We start from the raw sequence: 26,306 nt of genomic DNA, 5'->3' as shown, positions 1-26,306 counted from the left end.
TGGTGTCAATTGCCAAAAATTTGAGAGCTTGTTCTTTGGTGAAAACGTAACAATTTTATTTGGGTGGTTGCTCAAATACCTGAAGTACCCCCGCCTTGAACACGAGGAGGACCAATCACAGTTGAGATTCAAAAACGTAACTCATTCATGGTTTGAGCCAATCTATGCACAACATCCATTTCAAATAAATACGCTCACACGCATGCTCAATGCGTAGACGACCAAAATGTAAAATAAAACCTTTTTTTTTTAATTCAAAATAACTGATTGTGTGTCTGAAGGTCTTTACCAAGAGCTTCTGACATCCAGACCAGAAATTGTTGTAAAAGTATGTATCATTTTGGAATCTAATGCAAAGGCAAAATCATTTGCGAGCCTATGGCTTAACCTAGTGGTGAAGAAGTGTAATTGTTCTCTAAAACTGGCAAAGCATGTTTGTATAAGCGTACATAAAGCAATTGATGTAGTAATTGCAGGAAATTCATTTTTGCAATTCAGGATTTCAATGCATTCAAAAATCTGAATTATGATGAGAGTCTATGCTACATAAATTGTAAATGATGTATGTTTCAGTATCAAACATATTTTCTCATTGCTGCAATACAATAGAATGGTCAGAAGGTAGCATTTTGAAATTCAGGACATTTTTGATACCCCATGGGAATTTCAGCTCTCCGGTGTTTTTTATCAAATATGTATGCTCTGTCTTTGATCGACAGTTAAAATAGTCCCAAATTACAGAAAATGTAGACAATGTAGTATGAGGGTTACAGGGTTAGTATTTTTTGCATTTTTTAATCATTTCAAATTGTATACGCTAAAAATTTTGTTCTGAAAATAAAAAGGACTGATGTGTATATAAATAAGCAACACTGAATTACAATTTGTAATAATATGTAGAGTTATTTATAATAAAATACTACAAGTTTAGAATAAACTAATAAAGATGCTGGAAGAAATGTTTTATTTGGTAAATAGAATAAACTTGTTTCTCCCCAATTTCTTTATGTGGCCCATGGGCCATTTGGTGTGCGGGATGATATTGTGAGGCCCCCACCTTAATAGAATAGAATATAATAGAATAGAATATACCTTTATTATCATTGTTACAAAATGAGTTGAAAATATTGTGACAAGGAAATTGGACGTGGCTCTCCAGTTACACAATTAACTGTAAGGATAAAAAATAAAAAAGATAAAAAGATAATTTACACAATACTTACACAAGAAAGTGTGGGCATGTAAAGGCAGAAGATAACGTAAGATTGTAAGATTTCAATATGGATGTTCCCTTTTTAGAATAGATCATCACCTCTGTTGAACTAAAGCTTAAAGGACAGGGGATGCACCTGGCATATAACTTAATGTGCCTTGTGGTAGAAGCAGTTGCGGGCCGTCAGGGCTTTCAAGGCCTTCTCTGGCTGCCCCCCCCCCCCCCCCCCCCCAAAAAAAAAAAGAAAACAATATCAGAATCATGTGATTTATTATATTTATTCCATGAATACTTATTAAATAATTTCAAATTGTCTTCCAGCTTCCTTTCATTGCCTTTACCCTGGTTGTGCTGCTTCTAGATGTGTGCTTTCATATTTAACCATTTAACCAATCACATTTCAGCCATTACTTTCCGCCAGTCTCAAAAACCTGCTCTTCTTAAACAATTTTGTCCTGTAGCATAACATGTATGTTTATAACGCTGTTGGTTTAGCCAATTGATTTCAAATTGGATAGTTGAGGGCCTTCTGGAAGGCCCCTGGAAATGTCAGCTAGGGGGGAGTGATGCACCAAAGTCTAAATTCTATTATTCTGCTGAATTATAATAGCATTTATTATTTTTCACTCTGCCGTGAACTAATTTATAACTTCAGACTTATTTATACGAAGCAACGTTTATGTCAACTACCAGTAACTAAGAATCTCTGAAAAACAAGCAATAGGGCCCCAATAATCAGCATCCACAGCAGTGCACCAATGGAGCTTTTATATTTTGACTTCTTGACCCTGGAAAAGTCAAGGGGGAAATTGAAAATGTCCTTATTGTCACGGATCATTTATCTCGCTATGCGCCAACCTACCCAACTAGGGATGAAAAAGCCAGCACGGTAGCATGAGTGCTGTGGACGAACTTCTCTCACTTTAGATTCACGTCAAATTTGCATGCGGACCAAGGCCGCAATTTTGAAAGTACTGTAGAGAGAGCTTTGCAAGTTCACTGGCATCACCAAGACTAATACAACATTTTACCAGCCTGAGGGAATATCACAACTGAAAGAGTGAAACCTAGTGGTCATTATTCAAAAGTAATTTTATGTAATCAAGTTACATTGTTTTTAATATTAATGTATTCGGATTATGTAATGTTTTAACAGGTATTTACTAACTATCGGATTACATTTTTAAAGTAATCCTCCCGCAGACCAATAAAAAGTATTTCAATTTAGGCCCCGCCCACAAGACTGGAAACTACGGTCATTTAAACGCTAACCGATTAGTAAAATATTTAGTTTCATAAAGGCAAAAATATTTATTTTTTAAAAAAGTAAAACTAAACCAAACAACTTTTGGAATATTTACTTTCACATTTAACACTCCTATTCTCCCAAAATGACGCGCCAATTTGTTAAAAACCCAGATCAAATCCCATAAATGATATTTTATTTAGCTTTAAATGTTGTGACTTTTCCAACATTGGCCACAACAGTACAAAAAGTGTTGTTATTCACACTTCCATATAAACTGCATGAAAAAGTACAAAGGTGGTCCTTAAAATGAGGACAACACAAGGGAACAGTTTACACATATTAGGAAGAAAAATGGTGGCTAAACTTGTTTATAATACAAATCCACAATCTTTGTTTTTAAAGCTTTTCAATTCTATTCTGCAACTATTTTCTGTATGTGGGATTAATAATAAAGATACATTTGTTCTCTAAAAGCACCTTTGCAGGTTTTAGTGTAAATAGTACTTAGTATATACTATTTTATGGTTAAATATCTGTTTGCAATTTACAAGTTTTCACCTTGAATAAAGGGTTTCGGAGCACATTAGTGAATTACTATAGGTTACTATGGCCTGCTATTCAACAATGTCCACTTTTAATCCCCAAAACGGATTAATGTCGTATCTTGTGGGTCTACTGTACAAATGTACCACATAATCTATAGTTAACAGAGTCATTTCCTTGGTCTCCCTGAAGTCTTGTATCATTTTGTAGAAATTTTGGTTGCGTCGGGAGGTCTCCTTGAACTTTGAAGCAAAGACAGCAGAAAGTGTAAAATCACAGTTTAGGAGTAGGAACAATAGATGGACTAACCTTGCTCTTTTTGGATTGCATTTCAAAGGGTTGGCAAACATTAGACAGTCGTTTGCTGCCGTTTTTGAGTTTCTGGGCAAACAGTGTTTTTCTCCGAGCTGAGGAAACAGAGGGAAAAAATGTACACATACCAGCACAAATGAGTGAATTTAGCACTACGAATTGCGGTTGAAAGGTGGCGTCTGTAACTTTAAAATATTTTATTTGCTGAGGCCATCTTCTGGCTCAAATCATCATTGCAGCCTTTGTAAAGCTGCTTGAATGGCGCGTGCATGAATGTCTCTTTTAGATGCGCTCAGATAAAATCTATTTACATCTTTTGGGATTTGGGTTGGCTTTTGGACTGTATTTGAAAGTCATTTTCTTACGTTTACCATTTTTATCCTTGAACAAAAACCTCAAGCTTGCACGTGAACTCACTCTTTCCCCATCCCTCCCGCCTCTTTTCTCCTTTCTTCCAACGCAATGTGCTCCGTGGCCGGAACACCGATAATGAAATAAAAATAATGAGGCAGCACGGCTGAGCAGTGGTTAGCGCGTGTGCAGCACAGTTCTGAGGTCATGAGATCGAACCTCCTGTGTGGAGTTTGCATGTTCTCCCCGTGCTTGCGTGGGTTTCCTCAGGGCATTACGATTTCCTCCCACATTTCAAAAGAATGCATGTCAGGTTAATTGGCCTGTTTAAATTGTCCCTACGTGTGAATGAGTGAGCGAATTGTCTGTCCCTGTGTGCCCTGCAACTGGCTGGCAACCAGTTCAGGTTGCCCCCTGCCCACTGCCCGAAGATAGCTGGGAAGGGCTCCAGCACCCCGGCGACCCTACTGAGGATAAGCGGTGCAGATAATGGATGGATGGATATACTAAAGGCTATTTGAACTCAAATCAGGGTCAGTTGGTGTTACACTGTGACTTTAAATTGTAAACTGTGCCCTTTATATACTGGACTGAACAGCTTGTATTCGACTATGTACGCACTAAACTGGACCTTGAGCTCATCAGTATTCAAACACTACAGAGGAAATTTGCACGGGCAGCGTTTTATCTCAGAACCATATGTTCACATGAAAAGGTTTCCATACCCTGTCCTATAAGTGACAAACACAAACATGTTTGTGTCAATGTACTTACTTGTGTAAAATACCTCCAAAATAAAAAAAATACAATTATCAGAGTGATAGTTGTCCATTCCCCAGCAAAACGGTCAACTATATCCATGCTCAGTAATATTTGACTCTGCGAGTAATGGCTATACAAATACATATGACATGACATCTGAGGTTCCTCTTTTAAGAATATTACTAGAACAAATATTTTTCATCTTCACGACATTGCAAAACTTAGCCCTATGCTACCCCAGTGTGATGCAGATATAATGGATGTGTTTGTTACCTCTCGTCTCAATTAGTGTAATGTATTACTCTCCGCTGGTACAAAATGCTGCGGCGAGGCTTTTAACCAAGACAAGTAAGTTGGATCACATTACCCTGATTTTAGCTAACCTGCATTGGCTCCCTGTTAGCTTAAGATGTGATTTTAAGGTTGTGTTGGTAGTATACAAAATCATACATGGACTTGCTCCCTCATATCTTTCAGATTTAATTTACCCCTATGTTATGGCCCGGAGCCTTCACTCTGAAAATGCTGCTAGTGATCCCAAAAGCCAAGAAGAGATCCGCAGGTCTGAGAGCGTTCTCCATTCGGGCCCCAGTACTGTGGAATGCTCTGCCATCTGAGATTTGATCTGCAACCTTATAAATCACCTATATTTCATGTTGACAATATCTACGTCTTGTTTGTTATTGCTACATCCATTGCAGCCTGGTCATCCTGGAAGGGGGATTACCTCATGTGCGGCCCCTTCTCAAGGTTTCTTCATTTTCCTCATTTTGAGGTTTTCCTTGTCCTCATGTAAGTTTTAGATGAGAGTATGGTGTGACAATAGTCTGTGCAGCCCTTTGAGACTCCTTGTGATTAAAGGCGTCACAAATAAACATTACTTGACTTGGCTTTGCAATATTTGAAATAACCTGTTTGACAAATAACATGTTAATACCAAAATAGTTAATTAATGTTTTAGTTTGATATTTTAGCATAACATGAAATGAAATGATCTGCATTTTATATAGCGCTTTTCAAGTCAATGACTTCTCAAAGCGCTTTACAATGTGCTCCACATTTCCCAATAGCGGCCTTGCAGCCATGTAAGGCGCTAACCTGCTTATTGGGGGTAGTAGGGGTTCAGTGTCTTACCCAAGGACACTTCGACATGTAACACGGAGGAGCCGGGATTCGAACTGGAATCCCTTGATCCCAAGACAAGCGCTCTACCTCCTGAGCTACTGCCGCTCCCATCTGTGTTTGTGTCAATGTAGCTGTTAGAAACATTGATACTGGATTTGGTTTTACGTGACTGATTTCTTCATATTTTTCGGGGTCATGACAACAAGAATTTTGAAATGGAATCAGAAAACAATTCCCATATGTTGCATTGCACCAAGTCAGTTTGCCGGAGCACATACACCAAATTTCACGAAGTCAAATATGATGTTTTACCTTCATTGTTAAGAATTTACTGAATATGATATAATGAAATTGTGAATGTGTTTAATTGCTGTTAAAAATGTCGACAAAAATTGTTCAAACGTCATATTGTTAGAAAATGATATAACGAAATTGTGAATATGCTTAATTGATGTTAAAAGTGTTGAGAAAATTGTTCAAACCTCACATTGTTTATTTGCTGTTAAAAGTGTCAATAAAATTGTTCCAACCAATTTACTGACGTCCTTCTTTCGTTATATTTGGGCCTCGATCCATTACACCATGACTAAGGACTTGACAACGTCGATAGACAGAATAGCGGCGACCTGCACTCACAAACAGCAGACAAAATAAAACGACATTACGACGAAAAAAAGACTTTTAAAACTCGTCGTCGGTGCGACTTATTTGCACATTTGATGCCCAAAAGTTATGAGGCGAATTTCTTGTCCATTTAGAAAAAAACTGAGAAAATGTGTATACTGTCACAATTCGTGACAGTTTAGCGACGGAGTTAGCGTTGACGTCGCTAAGTTATAAAAACGTATCTATAATAAGTAAACCCTCTATTAGTTTACTTTTATTTTCTTTAAAAAACACAGACTTATGGGTTGAGCAGCAACTCAGTCAAACATGTTCATCACTGGTTAAGATTTGAACATAATTTATTTCCTGGTGTTAAACGATCGGATTGGTCGAGTTGATGTGTGGCGCTTCTTCGTTGAGTGAATATAAAGTCACCGCGTTACTAGAGCGCCATCAAGTTGCCTATAATGGCACTTTGTAGTCCGTCTACAGCAGGGGTGTCAAACTCATTTTAACTCGGGGGCCACACGATAGAACAAACATTCTGTCGGGGGCTGGACTAGTAGATTAAAGAGAAAGAAAAAAAGAGATAAAGAAATAAGAAAAAGAGGGAGGGAAGAGGAGAGAGGGAGGGACAAAGAAAGAAAAAGAGAGAGAGGGAGAGAGCGTGAGAAACAAAACATAAAAAGTCATGAGAGAGGGGGAAAAGAAAGGGAGGGGAAGAAAGAAATTTGAAGAGAAATAGACAGACAGAAGGAGAGAAAAGAGAAAAGAAAGCGCGAAGGGTATGAAGAGAGAAAAAGAAAAGAGAAAAAGGAAAAAAGGAAGTTAGAGCAAAAGAGGTTAAAAGACACAGAGAGAGAAAGAGACAAAGAGCAACAAAGGAAGAGAAAATGAGAGACACAGAGTGAAAGAGACAGAGACAGAGAGTGGGAGAAAAGGGGTGGAAAAGAAAGAGAGAGAGAGAGAAATACAAGTACAGTGTCTTTGTTCGAGGCACCTGGCTTTGCCAACATCAAGTTGACATATTTCAACCTGCAGCTTGTTTTTCTCTTGCGCTTCTCTGGGTGTTGTCTCGCGGGCCGGATCCAATCCCTTAGCGGGCCTGTCGTGGCCCGCGGGCCGCCTGTTTGACACACGTGGTCTACGGCAATGTTTTTCAACCCCTTTTGAACCAGGTACACTTTTATTTATAAAAAAAAAGTTCCGAGGCGCACGGTCCGCCGAAAATGTTTGAAAATGAAGTTATGTCAAATATTTTACTGTACTACATCATAAGTAGGTAATTAGTGTATAATAAGAAGAAAATAATACTTAAAATAAAAAAGAACGATGTGCTTTATCATGTTTTTATTTTTTACTGTGCAATCTTAAACCGCTTTGTTGAACAAATTAAGTTATTAAATGTACTGTGCTACCTCATGAGCAGATAATTAGTATATAAAAAGTTTCTAAAAAATCTACTGCCACCTACTGATATAGATGACGATTACAGTTCCTCGTCCCAAGATAGCATAAATACTGAATGATGGCCTGATTTTTCGGAAAGATAAAATTGGGCAAATTCCAGCGGCACACCAGACAAGGTCTCACGGCACACTAGTGTGCCCCGGCACACTGGTTGAAAAACACTGGTCTACGGTAGTAGTAGTAGTAGTAGTAATAATATTTGTAATGGTAATGGTGATAATAACGATGATAATAATAAATACATTTGGCACGGCAGCTGAGTGGTTAGCTCGCGCCCCCACAGTGCAGAGGTCCAGGGTTCAAGTGCGGCTACCGCAGCCTCCTCGGTGGAGTTTGCATATTCTCCCTCATGCATTTTTTGCAGTGCTTTACTTTCATTTAAAGTTTATAATCAATTTCTAATAGCAACTCCCAAACTAGCAAGTTTAATAATGCTTTAAAAATTTTTAACTATTTGTATTAAAATGTTTTTTTGTAAAATAACCATTGAATATGAAATAAGACATTTTAATAGTGCTAACCCAGCATTTAACCTTAATGCTAATTGCTAAAATGAAAGCAGCTAGCTTAACAATGCTTAAACTGTTTTAAGGTTTTTAATTTCATATTAAATAAACTTCCTCTAAATAACCACAAAATTTAATATTCTTAAAACTTAAATCCAATTTACCGTGTGCATCCTTGACAGTTGTAGAATATTTTTGGGGATTATTATAAAGTTCTCTGTCAGTATTTTCGACGCGTGTACAACAACTACTTTATAAATCTGTGTCATCATTGCGGATTGAACGCAGCTGCGGCGGCGTAATTGGTGCCGACAGCCCGGACAGCTGATTTGTGGACACTCCTTTTTTAAACCCCCGGCTTCCTCTTGGAAGCTGTCAGATCGTTGCGAACTGTTGCCTTCTGCTCAGTTAGCCTTCTCATCCGACCCTGTTTTTGCTAAGCCTTTTCCTTCCTGATCTTTGTTACTGACCTGTTTTTGGACCTGATTACGCCCCATTCTGCCTGCCTCCTGTTACCGACCTTGATTACGAACTCGATATCGCCTTTAAAACTCCAGTCCCGGCCAACGACTTGCTATTCCCGCCTGTCTCCGTTCCTCCTCGTCCGACACGGAAGTGTCACTCTCGCCCCGCTCGCTCCTGTTATCCGTCAGCCATCGGATTGTACAAGCAAGCCTTACTCTCCCTCTTTTTACAAATAAAAACTGAGAAAAGGAGCGCTATTGAGTCCTGTGTCCGTTTCTGGTCTGTGACAATCTGATGCTGAGATTACAACAATTGGACTTCAATTTCTGAGACTATGAAAACAAAAATAAAAAAGCAAAAACTAGAATGACAAGAAAATATAGTTTATTGGAATGTTTAGAATAAATATAGATTTACTATTGTTGTTCAAAGATACAATGACCTTGCCTATCTGATGCTGTACATGGACGGTCCATCGCATTCAAAGAAAACGCTTTCATGACATCACTATTCTTTGCAAAACAGAAGTGATGTATATTAGGGAGAGAAAATGCCATCGTTTTGTGTGAATCCTTGCAAAGTTTCTCGCATCACCGCAGTTGAATGTCGAGCTTCGGCCAGGTCGGCCGTCAGCCTGCGGGCCATGCGGTCCGTAGTCCGCTTCATGCTGCGAGCGGCCTCGATGGCTCGGTCCAGAGTCCTGTTCATTTCTTCCTCCTCAGAAACAAAAGTAAAACAAAAAACTCAAGATTTTTCCTGTGACAGAAGTCCTAAAGGAATTGATGATGAGACGGCTCTATAAGCCGGCTTTTTGAAGTGATCGACGAGAGGCGGTGGTGTGGTGTGCCAAAAATTGTCCCCCTGGTTTGAAATGTCCCTCCTAAGCTAGCGCAAACGTTACTAAATCGACTTTGTATCTATTTGTTTGTATCTAATTTGCACAGGGTGGAAACATTTGTTGGCCTGGAGAGGGATGGGTGCCACCAGGCTGTAATTGCCCAAGACACACCACAGGAAATAATAATAATAATAATGATAATTTCCTTGTATTGTCATTCTGTGTAACAATGTACACAGAACGAAATGTCGATTGCACCTGACCCGTTGTAGCGAGCCGATGCAGCCGCAGCCAACAGAGGGCGCCGCCGACCACTTTTTAAGTCTTAGGAATGACTCGGCCGGGGCGCGAACCCGAACCTCCCAGTCTCAAAGCGGGCGCCTTACCATCTAGGCTACTGAGCTGGTATGGTGCCCCTACCACCCCAGTGGTCAAGGGATCCAACCACCCACCAACCATACCTTGTAGAAATCACTTTTGAGCAAGTTGCAAACATTGACTTTGGCTAAATGACGGCTTAAAGGCTAAGGCTTAGCCCTTATTCTGTTCAATCGTCTCCTGTTTTATCCATTAGAAGTTGAAGTCAAGTCAAGTTTTTTTGTATAGCCCTTAATCACAAGATGTCTCAAAGGGCTGCACAGATTATCACAAACTACAGACTATTATTACACAATACCCCGATCTAAAACCTACACGAGGGCAAGGAAAAACTTCCAAAACCTCAACATGAAGAAACCTTGAGAAGAGACCGCACATGAGGTAATGCCCCTTCCAGGATGACCAGGCTCCAACGGATGTTGCAATACACAGATATTGTCAACATGAAACAGAATTCTGTGATATTTCCATAGGAGAAATTTCTAGTGTACCTTAACTTGACTAGTATTTTTGTAGTGTTACTGTAGTTGTATTATGGAATTACTGTCGTAGTATTTTTATTGTATTTCTTTAGAAGTTCTTTTGAAGTATTTCCATCGTAATTTTGTAGTATTTCTGGAGTATTTTTGGAGAATTTCCATAGTTGTATTATTATTGTATTTCTTTAGTATTTTTGTAATGTTACACGAATTGTATGTTGTAGTAATTTGGTGTAATAGATAGTATAGTATTTCTATAGTATGTTTTTCTTTTCAGAAACCAATAACAAATGATATATTAGGTCCCCCGTTTTTATGCAATAAATTTGATATTTAGTTTTGTAGTCGATTTATAGTAATTTGGCCTTGACACACAAATGGACAATACTTTTTTATTATGAGTGCTTTATTCACTATCACAAATATTGCCATTGTTGACCATTTTGGTTTGGCCGGCCAGATTGAAAAGAATGACGGGCCACATGTGGCCCGCTGGCCTTAGTTTTCCCACCCCCTGCAAGAAATTCCACCTTGCTTCCTGGTCTCCGGAAAACGACGGGGGATGGCGTCCGTTGGAAGAAAACGTCGCTAGGCAACAGCGCCGTGTCCGATTGGGTGGAACGCTTGCGATGGTCGCTCAAGCGTAATGGCCGTTCCCTCACTTTATAGCTGAATAAAACGGGATCGTTGAGATTCGGAAGCAGAGACAGAGAGCAGAGGTTTGTTTACCTGGCGGGTAAACTGCAGGAGGAGCTGTAGCCCACCTGGAGCAACGGCTTTTGTTTGTTTCTGTCGCCATCTACAGGCATACTATCAAAATGCAGTCTCCCCTCAGAGCAGGACGTCTCATCACTTTCTGGAGAAATAACACAAGTAAAGTTATCCCCATACCTGTCAAGCTCCAGGGCTCCATTACCTTACAAACTGTCGTATTTTTCCTTACAAAATACAAAATAATCTTACATCATATTCTTTTTTTCAAACGTGTTTATTTATGTAGTTTAACATGTTATATTGTACATGTGTTTCGTTATATCATGTATATTGTTAATTAACATTTTGTTGTGAGATACTGAGTTGGTCGACATGGATGAGGTTTATTTAAAAAAAAGTTAAAAAATTAAGTAGCTTGGACGCTCACTGTAGAAGGAAAAAATACATGCAAATATAATTAGGTAGAATAATACATTTTCTTATTCAAATTAATTAATTAATTCATTATCTGCACTGCTTATCCTCATAGGGTTGCGGGGGTGCTGGAGCCCATCCCAGCTATCTTCGGGCAGTGGGCAGGGGACACCCTGAACTGGTTGCCAGCCTGTTGCAGGGCCTTATTCAAATTATTAATTCATTTTCTGCATTCAATTATTGTTGGTAATATACTGATTAAAGGGATAACCACAAACCTGTCTTTTTTCATTTTCTCCTTTTATAATTCTATTTTTTCTTAACTTCTTTATACAACTATAATGATTCATAATATAATGCATCAAAGCAAGTGAGACGTCTGAGAGCCGGGTCTCTTTAATGAGTTGAGCCGAAAAAGCCGGTTCCCTAAAAAGAGACGGACTTCCTTTCTCTACATGACTACCACATGAAATCCCCAGGCAGCAGAAGCATGCGCACAGTAGCATCAAACCGCCCGCTTCGTTTGCAACGAAAAAAAACGATACCGAGATAAAGGCTACCGCGGCGAACTCGTTTGACTTGATTAATTTGCCGTTTCGTCTTAGTCGGTGTATACCGGATGGTACCCATAATTGACAAATTTGCGCTTTTCCGTACAGATTTTCTTGTACGTCGTACACGTCTTAAAATGCATAATAAAGGCACTTTGTACGGCAAAAACGGACAGGTTGACAGGTATGTATCCCACACATATTTACTCTATCCACTAGCGTAGACTCCCAAAATACAGCGACCCAATATTTACAGAATTTCCCCTCTATACAACACCAACAACATTAGTTTAATTTAAATCAATCAAAAGTGGTTTTGAATAAATTACTCCCCATTTAAGTGCTTATTTGTATTCCTCCTTCCATTATCTGCGCCGCTTATCCTCAGTAGACCCTACTGCGGGGGTGCCCATCCCAGCTATCTTCGGGCAGTGGGCAGGGGACACCCTGAACTGGTTGTCAGCCAGTTGCAGGGCACACTGAGACAGACAACTCACTCACTCATTCACACCTAGGGACAATTTGGACCGTCCAATTAACCTGAAATGCATGTTTTTAGAATATGGGAGGAAACCGGAGTGCCCAGAGGAAACCCACGAAATCACGCAAACTACGCACAGGAAGGCTGGTAGCTGGATTTGAACCCACAACCTCCAAACTATTCCACGGACGCGCTAACTACTCCGCCCGCTTAATTTTATTATCTATAAATATAATTTTATTTATTATCACTGTATTATTATTTATTTAATTTAGTGTTTACTTTTATTCTTTTTTTAAATGTATAAATATATAGTTTTTGTTTTTTAGATTTTTATCTCATTAATGCATTTTTTTAAACTTTTTTTTTTTACATATTTTTTAAAAATCTTTTTCCAACTTTTTATATTTTGAATTCGTCTTACGTTTCACTCCAATTTCGTCGTACTGTTGTATAATGACGATAAGGCGATTCATTCAACAAGAAATTGAGGGGAACACTTTAATCGGAATCCCTCAAGGTGGGTGTTGAATACTAAAACTGTTCCATCCTAATGTTGTTTCCGTTATGTATTATTATTATTTTATATTTTTGTATTTATTATTACTTTATTTACTTTTTAAAATTATGATTATTAATATAATTCATATTATATTTGTTATTATTTTATTTTATTGTATTTATCTTGTCAATTTTTGCTTATATTTTTATAAATTTACATTTAAAACAATTCTATATTAATAAGAATCTGGAACTTTTGCAACTAATGTGGGTTGTTTATTCTATTACACTCTTCATTCTTTATTCTTTATTTCGATTGATTTATTTACTGTTATTCTCGTTTTTTCTGTTTTTTCAAATAAGAGAACCTTGCTAACAAATAATGGAGAACCTTTGCTCTTTCTTCGGTCCTTAAGGGTCAAAATCCAGCCATTATTGTTCAGACTTTGTCTGCTGCCAGCGAACTTCTGCAAGCTAGAGTTTAAAGAACCGAAATTAGTTTGTTGTTTTTTTATTTAGAACACTGCATCGTCGTCTTCTTACTTGGATAGCCTGCAGGAGGACCCGTCTCTGAACTTGGACCGGCGGTCCCGGCGGTCTTGCCGATATTTGGAGGCAAGGGAATCCATCTTTCTTGCCAGGTGAGGCAACTGGGCCAGACTTTCTTCGAGGTCCTTCTTCAATCTGGAAACTTCCAACTGCAAGACCAGGATTGCCTCACTGGACACACACAAAGTCAAATCAAGTCGTGTTTATTTGTGTAGGCCTTAATCACAAGAAGTCTCAAAGGGCTGTACATACTACAGATTACTATTACACCACATCATCAACATAATGGGTAGGAGGGATTACTTTAAAAATGCAATCCGATGCAGTTAGTAGTAACCTGTTGAAAAATGAAAGTTGTAAAGTAATCTGAATACTATAATGATACAGTTATGTGACTTGATTACTGTCGATTACTTTTGGTTTACTTTTGTGTCATAATGAACGATGTGAATCACCTGTGCCCCCTCATTTGGCACCAACCCAGTGTTCTCGTTTGCCCACGTCCCTGTGGGGACACATTGGGTCAAATCAACGTGCGTTCCCGAGACGCAAATGTTTTGACACCAAATTGTCATTATTACCCGATTACTTTTTTTTTTTTTAACAAAGATTTACCGCACTCCAAACTTTTCGTCAGGCAGATCCGCCATTGTTGTTTTGGTCTCGCGCCAATCTTGGCAAACGAGATTTCGTTGCTTCGAGATGACGTCATTGTTTTGGTGGTTGTCGAGTGAAAGAGAAGTATGCCTCCGTAAAAAGCAGTTGGTATTCGGTGCAAATCAACAAAAAATTGGTAATTTCTTCAGTGTCGGTAATAAGTCGAAACTTAATACATAAAGTGGTAACAACGGCAATAATTCTGGCACGAAAAAACGGCGGAGAAATTCTTCAGAAGACCGCGGAGGCAAGGAAAACACGTGTTTTGAAGCAAACGATTCGACGAAAGATAAACAAAAGAATACTCCTAGCAAGAAAAGGACTTTTCTGCCAAAATGGACTCAATTATATTCCTGGTTACGCTATGAGGAGGATGATAATGGAGGCTACATGTTCTGTGATGTGTGCACCCACCGTGACAAAAAAACTGGATTGCGTTAATCATTTCGCTATACAAACTTTCAGAAAAGCACATTGGATCGGCACAACGACAATGAAAACCACAAATTAGCTATGGAAATTCCGTTGCTGCAATTGGACCTTGAGAAGGCATTACAACTGTGGCGGGAGAGCAAACCACGAAGAATATGTGAACTGAAAAATCTGAAGTGATTATAACTGCATGAATATATAGACTAATATTTCAGCAATATTATTTTGTATAATGTACAATATTTCTGTGAAGTGATAACTGCTTTGTATTACCAATTAAGTGTGATGATTAAAACGGAATAGACATAGATATATATATTTACTTATATATTTGTCGCCGATTAACAATTTCAACCTCGATAACATAGATTTTTGAGCATGCGAGTCCTTGGGACCCATCACTTTTGAGAGGTAAAATGAACACTGCCAACCACCGCGGTGGTGTCCTTCCATTTGATTTTTTTCAATTGTTTACAAAGCTGTTGATCTTCATTTCTTTGTAACCTTGTATTTAATGAACAGAGGAAAAAAATGTCAATCATGGAAAATGTGTTGTCTTTCAACAAATGGAAGGACAAAGAAAAAGGAAAAGAGAAAAGAATGAAATAAAAAGTAAATAATAAATAATAAACAAAAATAAATGTTATAATGTTTTGGCTGACCTCCACTGGCTCCCTGTCAGCTTAAGATGTGATTTTAAGGTTCTGTTGGTAGTATACAAAATCATGCATGGACTTGCTCCCTCATATCTTTCAGATTTAATTTCCCCGTATGTTCCGGTCCGGAGCCTTTGCTCTGAAAATGCTGGTCTACTAGTAATCCCAAGAGCCAAGAAGAATTTTTCAAGAATGGAATGTTCTTCCCCCTGAGATTCGATCTGCAATCTGGGTGGAAATGTTTAAATCTAAGCTTCAAACACACTTCTATTTTATAGCGTATGAATAACCTATATTTTATGTTGACAAACAATATCTCTGTACTATTTGTAATTGCAACATCCATTGCAGCCTGGTCATCCTGGAAGGGGGATTACCTCATGTCCAGTCCCTTCTCAAGGTTTCTTTTTTATCCTCATGTTGAGGTTTTTGAGTTTTTCCTTGCCCTCATGTAGGTTTTAGATCAGGGGATGGTGTAATAATAGTCTGTGGTTCGCAATAATATGTGGCCCGTGCAGCCCTTTGAGACTCTTTGTGATTAAGGGCTATACAAATAAACATGACTTGACCTGACTTGACTTGAGAGTGATTTCATGCTCGTTGCCAGGTTTTTCTTTTGTTAGTGTAGCCTAAAAATGCTACAAGTAAGAAAATGCCTGTTTCATATACAGTCCAAACGCCAACTTAAACCCCCCAAAAGAGAAAAAAAGAATAGTTTATACTTGAGGAATGACCCAACAGAGGCTGTGATCATGGCTTTAAGTCAGAGATAGTGGCAGAGAGTAGTAACATTTCAAGTTGCGACCACCACCCTTAAGTCTTAGTTTTTCTTTTTTTTCGTTTTTTCCAAATATTTTCCAGTGAAAATTTGTTTAATTAATTAACTAATTACATTATTATTCAATTATTTGCTAAAAGGAAGTTTATTTAATTGTTCATACTGACCTGTTACAAGCGCACAGTTGTTTATTTCTTTGTTCTGTTTCCATTGCAGGGCTCAGAGAAGCTTTTGAAGCCAAGAGATTGTTTGATTTAGGCGAGCAGGAGCACAAAATTCAATAAAACTCCAAAATTTAAAATGAAGGACGGACCACCAGGATGCCGCTGGGTGCCGATGTCCTTCGGATGGACAGTTGTGGGCAGATTAAGGGAGGAGCTTTTACTATCAGTAGTATGAAGTTTGTCACTTGGCAGTCTGTGAAGAAGACAATACGTAAAAAACATAATCTGTGAATTTAGAAATCAAGATTTTAGCAGTTTCAATCAATCATTTTTTACGCTTAGGTAGAAGGGCAAAATAACTCAAATAAATTCAAGTGATTTATCCATTTAGAAATCTCGATTCAAACCCTTTTTTTCCAACACTGAGCCCCAAGGGTGAAAAAAATTAGTTTTAATGGATTTCTCATTTTAGAAATAATTATTTGAGCCCTTTATTAATCACTGAGCTGAGAGATAAAACATCAAATCAATTGGATTGATTTTTTTAACAATTTTAGAAATCATGATTTGAGCATTTAAACACTGAGCTCAAAGGAGAAAAACAACTTTTTTTTCTTTTTCTCACTGGCCTCCAAGAGCATGAAAAATCAAATACATTTGATTAATTTTTAATTGTAAAAATCAGGATTTCAGCCTTTTCCCCTAACACTGAGTTCCAAGTAGAAAATTTTAAATAAATTGAATTCAATAGATTTGTCATTTTTTAAAATCATCATTTCACCTTTTTTGGTTTTATAAATGTAAATTTAAATGGTCTGCATTCATATAATGCTTTTCAAGTCAATGAAGACCTCCCAAAGCGCTTTACAATGTGCTTCACACTTTTCCCCTTTATCACTGACTTTTAAGGGAATTCAAAAAAATCAAAAGATAAAATTACTATGTAGTTTTAAAAATAGTGATTTTAGCTATTTTTTCATCATCGAGCTTCAAATAATAAAACATTTTCTAAATGACGATTTTTTTTTTTAACAATGTTCAAGGGGAAGATCAAGTGAATAGTATTACTTTCCTAATAATACCTTTCTACGGAAGGATTAAGCGTCAAATTTCCACTAAATTGATCCAAGTTGGTGCTCCCAAAACCACTATCCGTCTCCCTGCATGCAGCAGCCTGGGCAGGCAAAATCCAGGGAGGTAGATTTTCATCTTTGTCAGGTCCATCTTGGTTTTCACTGCAGTTGGAATATTATTAATACTTAAAAATGCAAATAAATTCCACTTTTGCTGAAATCAAGACTGTAATACCCCGTTTGCACAAAAATAAAAGATGAAATATTCGTCACCTGCCAACTTGAACCAAGTCATCGCTTACGAGCTCGCTACTTTCCTTTATGTCATCGGATGTTCGAATCACTTTGCCATCTTGTGCCTCGGTATTTATCTGCAAAAGTAAACCATCATAATTGTAGAACTCATTGACTTATTTTTACCCAACTGTGCACAAATTCCACGCAACCACACGTGGTGAGAAGTTTTGTTTATTTGATGAGCCCAATACCATAATTGCTTGATCATTTTAAACACGAGGCACTTTCCATAATTCGTATTAAATTGTAAATAATCCAGACCCTTGATTACCTTTAACCTTAAGTACATTTTTATTACTTCGGGAGTAACCGATTTTTAGTTAAGTTGTAGTGACTCCCCCCCAAAAAAACATTACATTACATTACAAAAACTTAAACAAACAAACAAAAAAAACAAAAAACAAAATAAAAAAAACACAGTGAAACAAAAAAAAGGTATGAAAATAAAAAATGTATAAAAACAAAAACTGCAAAACCTAAAAACAACAAAAAACAACATTAATCACCCTCCTCCAAAAAAATAACCCAAAAAAATAAAAATAAATTAAAAGAACCATAAAAAAGTTTCTTTGTAAGTTACTGAAAAAGGTGTCCAACAGCAACTGAATCGTTTTATCTATTGAGAATAATCTCTTTTGAATTAATGCAGTCAGGATTCAAGGCTAACTTCTGAGACAGCCCTAGTTAAGGTTACCAACGATCTTCTCCTGGCAATGGACTCCGGCGCTTCATCACTGTTGCTGCTGCTGGACCTCAGTGCTCCCTTCGACACCTAGTTTGTTACTAGGTTGGATGGAAAAATGGATTGGTCTCTCAGTAACTGTCCTCTCATGGTTCAGATCCTAACTCTCAGATAGGACTTGGTTTAGATATGATCTCTGAGCCCTAATTTTTCAATTTTAATTTCCCCCCCCCATGTTCCTGCGCTGAGCCTTCACCCGGAAAATACTGGTCTGCTAGTGATCCCAAAAGCCAAAAAGAGATCCACAGGTTTTGAGAGCAGTGTCCATTTGGACCCCTGTGCTGTGGAATGCTCTGCCCTCTGAGATTTGGACTGCAACCTCAGTGGAAGTCTCTAAATTTAGGCTTAAAACACACTCTTATGAATGGCTTATTTTTCGAGTTGGCTATCTCTTTATATTGCAAAAGCCATTGCAGCCTGGTCATCCTGGAAGGGATATTACCTAATGTGCAGTCCCTTCTCAAAGTTTCTCCGTTTTCCTTAGGCTGAGGTTTTGAGTTTTTCCTTGCCCCCATGTAGGTTTTCGATCAGGGGATTGTGGAATAATATTCTGTAGTCTGTAGTCTGTATAAGTCTTTGATCTGTGCAGCCCTTTGAGACTTCTTGTGATTAAGGGCGTCACAAATAACATGACTGGACTTGACAAAAATAAAAGAAAAACGCACAAAAGCAACCCCGCTGAAACACTCCAAAAAACAAAAACTCCCCCAAAACAACAACAAAACAACAACAAAAACAAAACAAAAATTAAACTACAAAAAATAACAACAAAGGGAAAAAGAAAAATAACCCCCAAAAACTATTACAAAAAAGGCACAATATTACCAGTAACCACAAACAACAACATTTAAAATATCCCCCAGTAAAAAGAAAAACGAAATCTCTCGCCCCCAAAAAACAAAAGAAATGACTACATGAACAGTAAAAAAACTAACGACAAATCAAAAACCAAACAAAACAAAAATACCCCTAAACATAGAACAAAAAACATCCTAAAAAACAAAGAAAAATGCACGCCCCCAAAATAAATTCATATAAAGATCAACAAGCAAACCAAAGCCCAAAAAAAGTAACCTTGTCAAGTGGTGCGGCCATCCCTGATAGCTTGTCTATTGTTTGTGTGATGATCTGCTCGTGCGTGTTTTTGTCGATCATCTCCTTAATATCCTCAAGTTGCATCCCCGTCCTAAAAATATCTCCTTCCACCTGCCTACAAATGGAACAATGAGTCCATCATAGCAAAACGTGCAGAACGTACTCAGGTGCATAGGGGGCGCACCTGTCAGGGTCAAATATCCCGACGTTTCTGCTCAGGCCTAAATAATTCTGCATCTGCAAAGCTCTGTGCTCTTCTTTCTTGCTCATGTAATCTCTTTCAAGTTGGTCCTGCGCTTCCATCAAGCTCCTCAGCATCTGGCGAGGAACAGGTTAGCTTAGAACACAGCGATTGTTAGCCTATTGACCACCACCCACCGTTTGTTGCTCGGTCCTGCCAACAGAATTGTCGCTAACAGTCCGTTTAAACTCAAGCACCTTGATAGAATTGGTTTTAGTAAGAGTCGGTCATAAATTGGATTTATTTTTCTTTTTTTTTTACAACTGACCGTCTTCATGAAGTGGCAAATGACAGCTGTTAGCTCAGCCGTCATTTTGCCAGCCTCGCTGGTGCTGTGTTGATCAAATGTGTCGGTGTGTATCTCCTCCTGCTCGGCTGTTTTCGCATTTTTGACAATCTTCTCTGAAGCATAAAAAAATACATATGTCTTAAAGTGACAGTGTGTAAAAATTGACCACTAGAGGTGTCTGTAGTTTAAAATGGAGGTGAAGCATATGCATAGGAAGCAGATGCACTTCAAAAGTCCTTACTTCGATATATTTTTCCTCCACTGATAGGAAAGCTGGTGTTAATCTCCCCCGAGAGCTAGTGGAGCGACTAGTGGGAGTATCTAAAAAGGCCGGGAAAATATTGCAAGAGCAGGCCCATTTACATGAAACTAACAAGCAAACATTTACAATAAGGGTTATCAGGAAGTCAGAGTCTTAGGTGAAAGGGCTGACATGAGTGGCTAGGGAAGGAAACAGTGGAAAAGCGGAAGATGCCTCGATCATTAATGCAATATTAATGTAACGAACGTGACAAAGAACTTTCACAACACTCATCTGTCGAAAGCAAGTGACAGTGACTTATTTACCCTGAGAAGCCAAGAACATTAGCGGCTAGCGGCAAGCTATACCTTGCAGCCCGGTGGTTAACTTGAGAGGCCAGAGAAGGAAACAGTGGGAAAAGTGGAAATTGACAAAACTCTGTCTAAGCTGTGGACGTTAAGTTGTCATTAAAAGCTCCACTGGGACAAGCTAGCTTCGCAAAATGGTTATTCTGAGGTCTTTAGAAATAAGCTAACTGCCGCACACATCAGCTTTTTCAATGATCTGAACTTAAAACCATGTTTATGAGGTAGTGCATAGTTTTTTGATTATTATTTAAATCAATAAGGATATATTGAAGTAATGAAGTATTTTCACACCATTCGGGGCCGCTATATAAAACCTTCCGGGGCTTTAAAAATGTGTAATGTGGAGTCTTTTACTTTTTACTCATGATTGCCACCTCTGACGAAACGAGGAATTGCAGGCTCTGTATCAAACATATGAAATGCAACAATATACCTTCAAAAAAAGGACTTGATAATGAACATTTAAAAGGAAAAATAACTCAAAATATGATTGGGATTCTAAATGATGTTAGAGTTATACAACAGTGGGTGACTTTAGTGTAATTTAAGCGGTCCCGAGAAGATGTTTGTGTAAAATGAAACTTGTCACTTGACCCCTGTGTGTCTCCATGGAAACAAGCGGTCTACTTTCCGGCGTGTTTGCAGCCTCACTAGAGGTTCTTGGGACAGCCAGCGTGAAGATGTCAGAACCCTGCTGAAAAAGACATCATATGGCAAACAACATAATAGTTAAAAAAAAAAACATCAAATCATGATATGAATTATGGTGGCTTCAGATTTTAAATTTTCATCTACTTCATGAGATTGTCACTGGCATATTTGGACAAGAATTTATCTTATTCAGCATAATAACATGAGGAATGAAAGCAGGTAATTGAAATAATAGGGATTGTAGTTTCTCAAAGATGACAACGGTTTGTGCTAAAGGATAACAGTGTTTTTAAACACAAAGCACATAACAATTAATATAGATGCAGCCAGAGCCTTCAGCCAAGTGGCTAAAGGGAGTGGCTAGAGAAGAAAACATTGGGAAAAACCGCAGAGCGGAATTAAAGAACTCAGGAGCTTTGCTTGCATGGAACAGCATACATTCACAATAGCGGCTAACGGAGAGGCATTGCCTGCAGGAGAGGGTTAGGGTTAGGGTTAGGGGTTAGGGGTTAGGGGTTAGGGGTTAGGGGTTAGGGGTTAGGGTTAGGGGTTAGGGTTAGGGTTAGGGTTAGGGGTTAGGGGTTAGGGGTTAGGGGTTAGGGGTTAGGGTCAGGGTTAGGGTTAGGGTTAGGGTTAGAGAACGCGAGTTGCTAGAGAACGTGAGTTGCTAGAGAAGGAAACATTGCGGAAAATTGGGTCAGCCTTTATGCAGATGTCTAAGGATGACTCGAAAAAGACATTATGTGAATGTTTATTAATGTATTATGGTTGCATGGATTTTGAATTATAATTCCACTTAATTAGATTTTCACTAATTGCATAAAATAGGATAAAAAGTAAAATACCAAAGTTTTTTTTTTTATTCTTTGATCAAGTGACCTAATTTGAGCTTCACTGTTTTCCTTTGATCATTGTTTCACTATTTTTGTCAGAATTTATTTGACACTCCATACATGAAAAGATTTACACAAGTGTATGGTATTAATTTGCATGAATTTGTGGAATTTGCCATATTGAAACAGGTGATATTGATTTTTTTCTTTGAACAAAATTCTTTGAATTATTTGGGTAGTGTGTGTAAAAAAAAAAAAATTCAATGTCCATATTCATTTCCTGTGGGTCCATTGGAGTCAACTATACCTGTCCTAAGACAGACCTCTCCTGGTCTTCTGTGTCTTTGAGGACTTGATGTCCAGAATCTTCCAGGACCCTGCTGACCAGCTGCAACATCCCCGGGGAGGACTGTGTTCGGATCAGGGGATTTGGACCTTGGGAGACAGGCCTGACCGGACCACTGGTCCCTTTTGGGATTTTTATCTTGGGGGCCACCTTGGAGAAGTCCGGGAGGGGGTAGTGGACCTGACCTTGGCCGTATTTGATTTCGCCGATGGAACTTCTACTTATATGTGACACTTTCATGATGTCAACTTGAGGTACTTCAGATTTTTGTGTTGACTCCTCACTCTCTGATTGGTTGTCCTCCAAATGTTCCTCTCTGGAGGCTGAAAGTTCTTCAGAAACACAGCTCGTGGTCGCGTCTTTGGCAGAGATGCTCTCGTGGATGTCGTCCGAGCTCTCCAGCAGCGAGACATCCGGAAGGGTCTCGGCTTCAATCAGCCTTCCGGTCTGCAGCAGCTCCTCTCTGGTGAAATGTCGCAGCAGCATCTTCTCGATGTCCACTGGAGGGCTGGTGAACATCCGGTGTCCCTCCTCGTCCTCTAATGCTTTTTCTGTCTCTACGTGAGTATGTGTAGAGCGATCTTCCGTCCCAGCAGAAGACAGGTTGCACTGGCAATCCTCCATGTTGTCGATATAAAGACTCCTGATGTTGCCGTCGTAAGGGAGGTCCTCCTGGTCCTCGTCACTGGTGTTTTGTCCAAGGTCGTCTTCAACTGCCTGGCTGAGAATTTTGTTCTTCTGCAAGTCGCTACCGTGCTTCGTTAGCTCACTTGTTTTAATGATACTGTCAGAAGCTGAGGCATCTGGAAATGAAGAAACTGTCACTTTCCCCTTCATTGTTTTTTTTTTTGTTTTTCAAAATTCATTCATGAAGTCCACATATCTGCTGCAAAGCGTTTTAAACAAGGCTGCGGCATTTGATTATTTTTAATATCGGATTAATAAGTTGATTATTTTATCAGTTAAATATTTTATCATTTAATAAAATATAAGTCAGATAATCAAAAAAGTAAAAAATTTTTTATTTTAATTCATTTATTAAATTATTTTTATTTTAATTAAATTACTTCAATTTCCTTTAATTATCTTAATTTCTTCTTTTTTATTTTATTTTAAATAATTAATTTATTTTGAACAGTAAAAACAGTTTTGAACTGTAACATTTTTTAGTATTTAGTATTTTGTTGTGGGACGTAGACATGTAATCATTTAAATAGAAAACAAATCTGCAGATTATCTTATCAATTATTAAGGAATTTAATGGATGATTTTATACTGACATTTTTTAAAGATTAATTAATTCATTTTATCATTTTTTATCATTAACAATGTAAAATTAAATTAACAATTTACTTTAATATAAATATTTTTAATTAATTAATTCATATTAATTTATAGTGTGTGATTTATTTTAGACCAACAGTGGAAATTATTTCCAACTGAAGTTTTTTCAGTATTAAGTATTTTTTAGTACGGCTGAGGCAAATGACAAAAAAAAATATTCCGAATTTAAAAAAATTAATCAATTACTTTAATTATTAAGCATTTAAACTTTTCTTGGTATTTTAAGTGGGACTTCAGCATGCAATTGCATTAATATCTGATACATCTTTTCAGCATTTTCTCAAAAAAACATTGTTAAAATAGTTTAAATATGTATTTTATAATTTAAACATTTTATTGTACTTCGATGTCATTATTCATTCTTGAAATTGTAAATCAGAAATTGATTGAAACAAGGAAACAAACTATTTGCAAAACTATAGCTGTAGTACAATAGTTAAACATGTGCCCAACGGGAGTAGGCTTAAGCCGAAGCTTTTAAGTGCCTATCCCTGTTTAATTATTATAAACAGGAATAGTAGCATAAACATAAAGCATTTTAGGAGTGCTGAGGCATGCAATAATTCAAAATCAGACAAATCTGTTGATTATTTCACAAAATACTGTAATTAAAAATGAGTGGGGAAAAATATTGTAAAATTATTTACCACTGAAACAAATACTGTCTTCAGACTTGGCTGAAGTAGAATCTTGCAATCGGCTGGGGCACAGGCTTTCATCTTCACTGAGATCCACCACAATTCTCTTTTGGATGCTTTTTTCCCACAACAAAGTCGTCTTGCCTTCTTGCTGAATATCAGGATCGTCTCGATCGCCATCCATGACCCACAAGCCGTTTTTGTGAGAAAGACTTCTGAATTCTGATGTAAAAATATTGAACAAATCCTTTACAGTTTGATCTGCATTTCTAAAATAACAAATTATTACTGTTTTATTACCAGGTTTTACTTATAAGTAAGGTTGAAAAGGCACTATCAACTACTGAAACATCTGCTTGTACAAGGCCAACGAGTGATCACAAGGGTTTATCTGCACCGCATATCCTCAGTAGGGTCGCGGGGGTGCTCGGGCCATCCAAGCTATCTTCGGGCATTGGGCAGGGGACACCCTGAACTGTTGGCCAGCCAGTCTCAGGGCATTCAGAGACAGACAACTCGATTGCTCATTCACACCTTGGGACAATTTGGACCAGTTAATTAACCTGACTTGCATGTTTTTGGAAGTTGAGAGAGAATCAGAGGGGGCGGAGGAAACCCATGCAAGCACGGGGAGAACATGCAAACTCAGCACAGGGAGGCTTGTAGCTGGATTTGATCCCATGACCTCAGAACTGTGCCACGCATGTGCTAACCACTCAGCTGCTGTGCCGCCTAGGTTTTAGATCATCAAACCAATTTTAATATCACACAAAGACAATCCAAAAAGCAATTTTGAAATGTTGATTCCATTTATTAAGGCACAGAATATGAAAACCTATCTTATGTGAAAAAGTAATTGCCGCCTGAACCTAATAGTGAGCAGGGCCACGTTTAAAAGCGATAACAGAAATAAAATATTTACGATAATTGTTCATTTGTCTTTCACAACGCAGTGGAGGAAAAAAAAGTTATCTTTCTTCTTCCTATCCTTTTTCTCTTTAGTCTTCTTCTTTCATTTTTTCCTTATCCCTATTTCTTTTAAGTTCATTTTATTTCTTCGTACTTCTTTGTTTTTGTTATTCCTTCCTGATTTAAATGATGCAGTGAATTACAATTAGCTATAAATTGTTTTCTATTGGTTGGGAAGATTGTGAATGATTTAAATGATCTAAATCATGAATAGACATCATACAGTATATGCCACTAAAATATGAATTGAACACAAGAATGCGAAACCAAAAAAATCCCTTATTTCATCCTTTAATCCATTGTTACTCAAGTAATAGGAATGCTCCTGGAAAATAAATAAAAGAATAAGAAAACATACATCCCAAATGTATACAGCATATATGGTACTAAATTATAAAATGAAGACAAGAAGATTCAACACAAAAATAAATCCACACTACTTTTCTAAATTCGAATAGTTTAAAAAAAGGTACTCAAGAAATAGGCATGTCCCTAAAAAGTAAATATAGAATATAAGAAAATCCAGGTATAGGCAGAATATGTTGGGCTAAATTATAAAATGAAAACAAGAATACTACACACACAAAAAAATCCCAATTATTTTCTACATTTAGATACTTAAAATAATACACTTATTCAGGTAGTAGTGACGTACTTACCCAAGGTAATGAGGATGTTCCTAAAAAGTCAATTAAAAGAATATAAGTACATTCTGCCTGGCAGAATATGTTGGGCTAAATTATAAAATGAAAACAAGTATACTACACAAAAAAAAATCCAAATTATTTTCTGCATTTAAATACTAAAAAAAATACACTTATTCAGGTAGTAGTGACGTACTTACCCAAGGTAATGAGGACATTCCCAAAAAGTCAATTAAAAAAATATAAAAACATTCTGCCTGGGATAAATAGTCAACGAATGGCGTTAGATTGTAAGTAAATCCCAAGCGTGTCTTGACTTGGGTTTAGTTTCTGCACTGTAA

The 26,306-nt window shown here is 37.7% G+C and overlaps 1 protein-coding gene and 1 long non-coding RNA gene across 2 annotated transcripts; both read right to left on the bottom strand.

The window, feature by feature from the left end:
• Window positions 1-2,757: 2,757 nt before the first annotated feature.
• Window positions 2,758-6,466, bottom strand: LOC148376273 (uncharacterized). Its single transcript, XR_015853061.1, has 3 exons — window positions 6,043-6,466; window positions 3,315-3,412; window positions 2,758-3,247 (listed from the first exon to the last, which is right to left on the bottom strand). It is a non-coding gene; the product is annotated as an uncharacterized LOC148376273 (long non-coding RNA).
• Window positions 6,467-9,024: 2,558 nt separating this feature from the next.
• aknad1 (AKNA domain containing 1) lies at window positions 9,025-26,244 on the bottom strand. Its single transcript, XM_088320902.1, has 17 exons — window positions 26,166-26,244; window positions 24,362-24,574; window positions 22,332-23,173; window positions 21,130-21,231; window positions 19,911-20,081; window positions 19,780-19,839; window positions 19,586-19,719; window positions 19,381-19,516; window positions 17,541-17,638; window positions 17,277-17,429; window positions 16,344-16,447; window positions 16,198-16,258; window positions 13,502-13,678; window positions 13,350-13,432; window positions 11,027-11,153; window positions 10,828-10,966; window positions 9,025-9,319 (listed from the first exon to the last, which is right to left on the bottom strand). Exons 2-17 carry the CDS (start codon window positions 24,534-24,536, stop codon window positions 9,140-9,142), a joined length of 2,742 nt encoding a protein of 913 aa, XP_088177028.1. The 5' UTR covers window positions 24,537-24,574; window positions 26,166-26,244; the 3' UTR covers window positions 9,025-9,139.
• Window positions 26,245-26,306: the final 62 nt, after the last annotated feature.

Source organism: Urocampus carinirostris, chromosome 1 (genome assembly GCF_059441175.1).
Source record: "Urocampus carinirostris isolate Australia breed hairy pipefish chromosome 1, RoL_Ucar_1.0, whole genome shotgun sequence".
Classification (NCBI taxonomy): domain Eukaryota; kingdom Metazoa; phylum Chordata; class Actinopteri; order Syngnathiformes; family Syngnathidae; genus Urocampus; species Urocampus carinirostris.
This window is presented reverse-complemented; position numbering and strand designations above follow the sequence as displayed.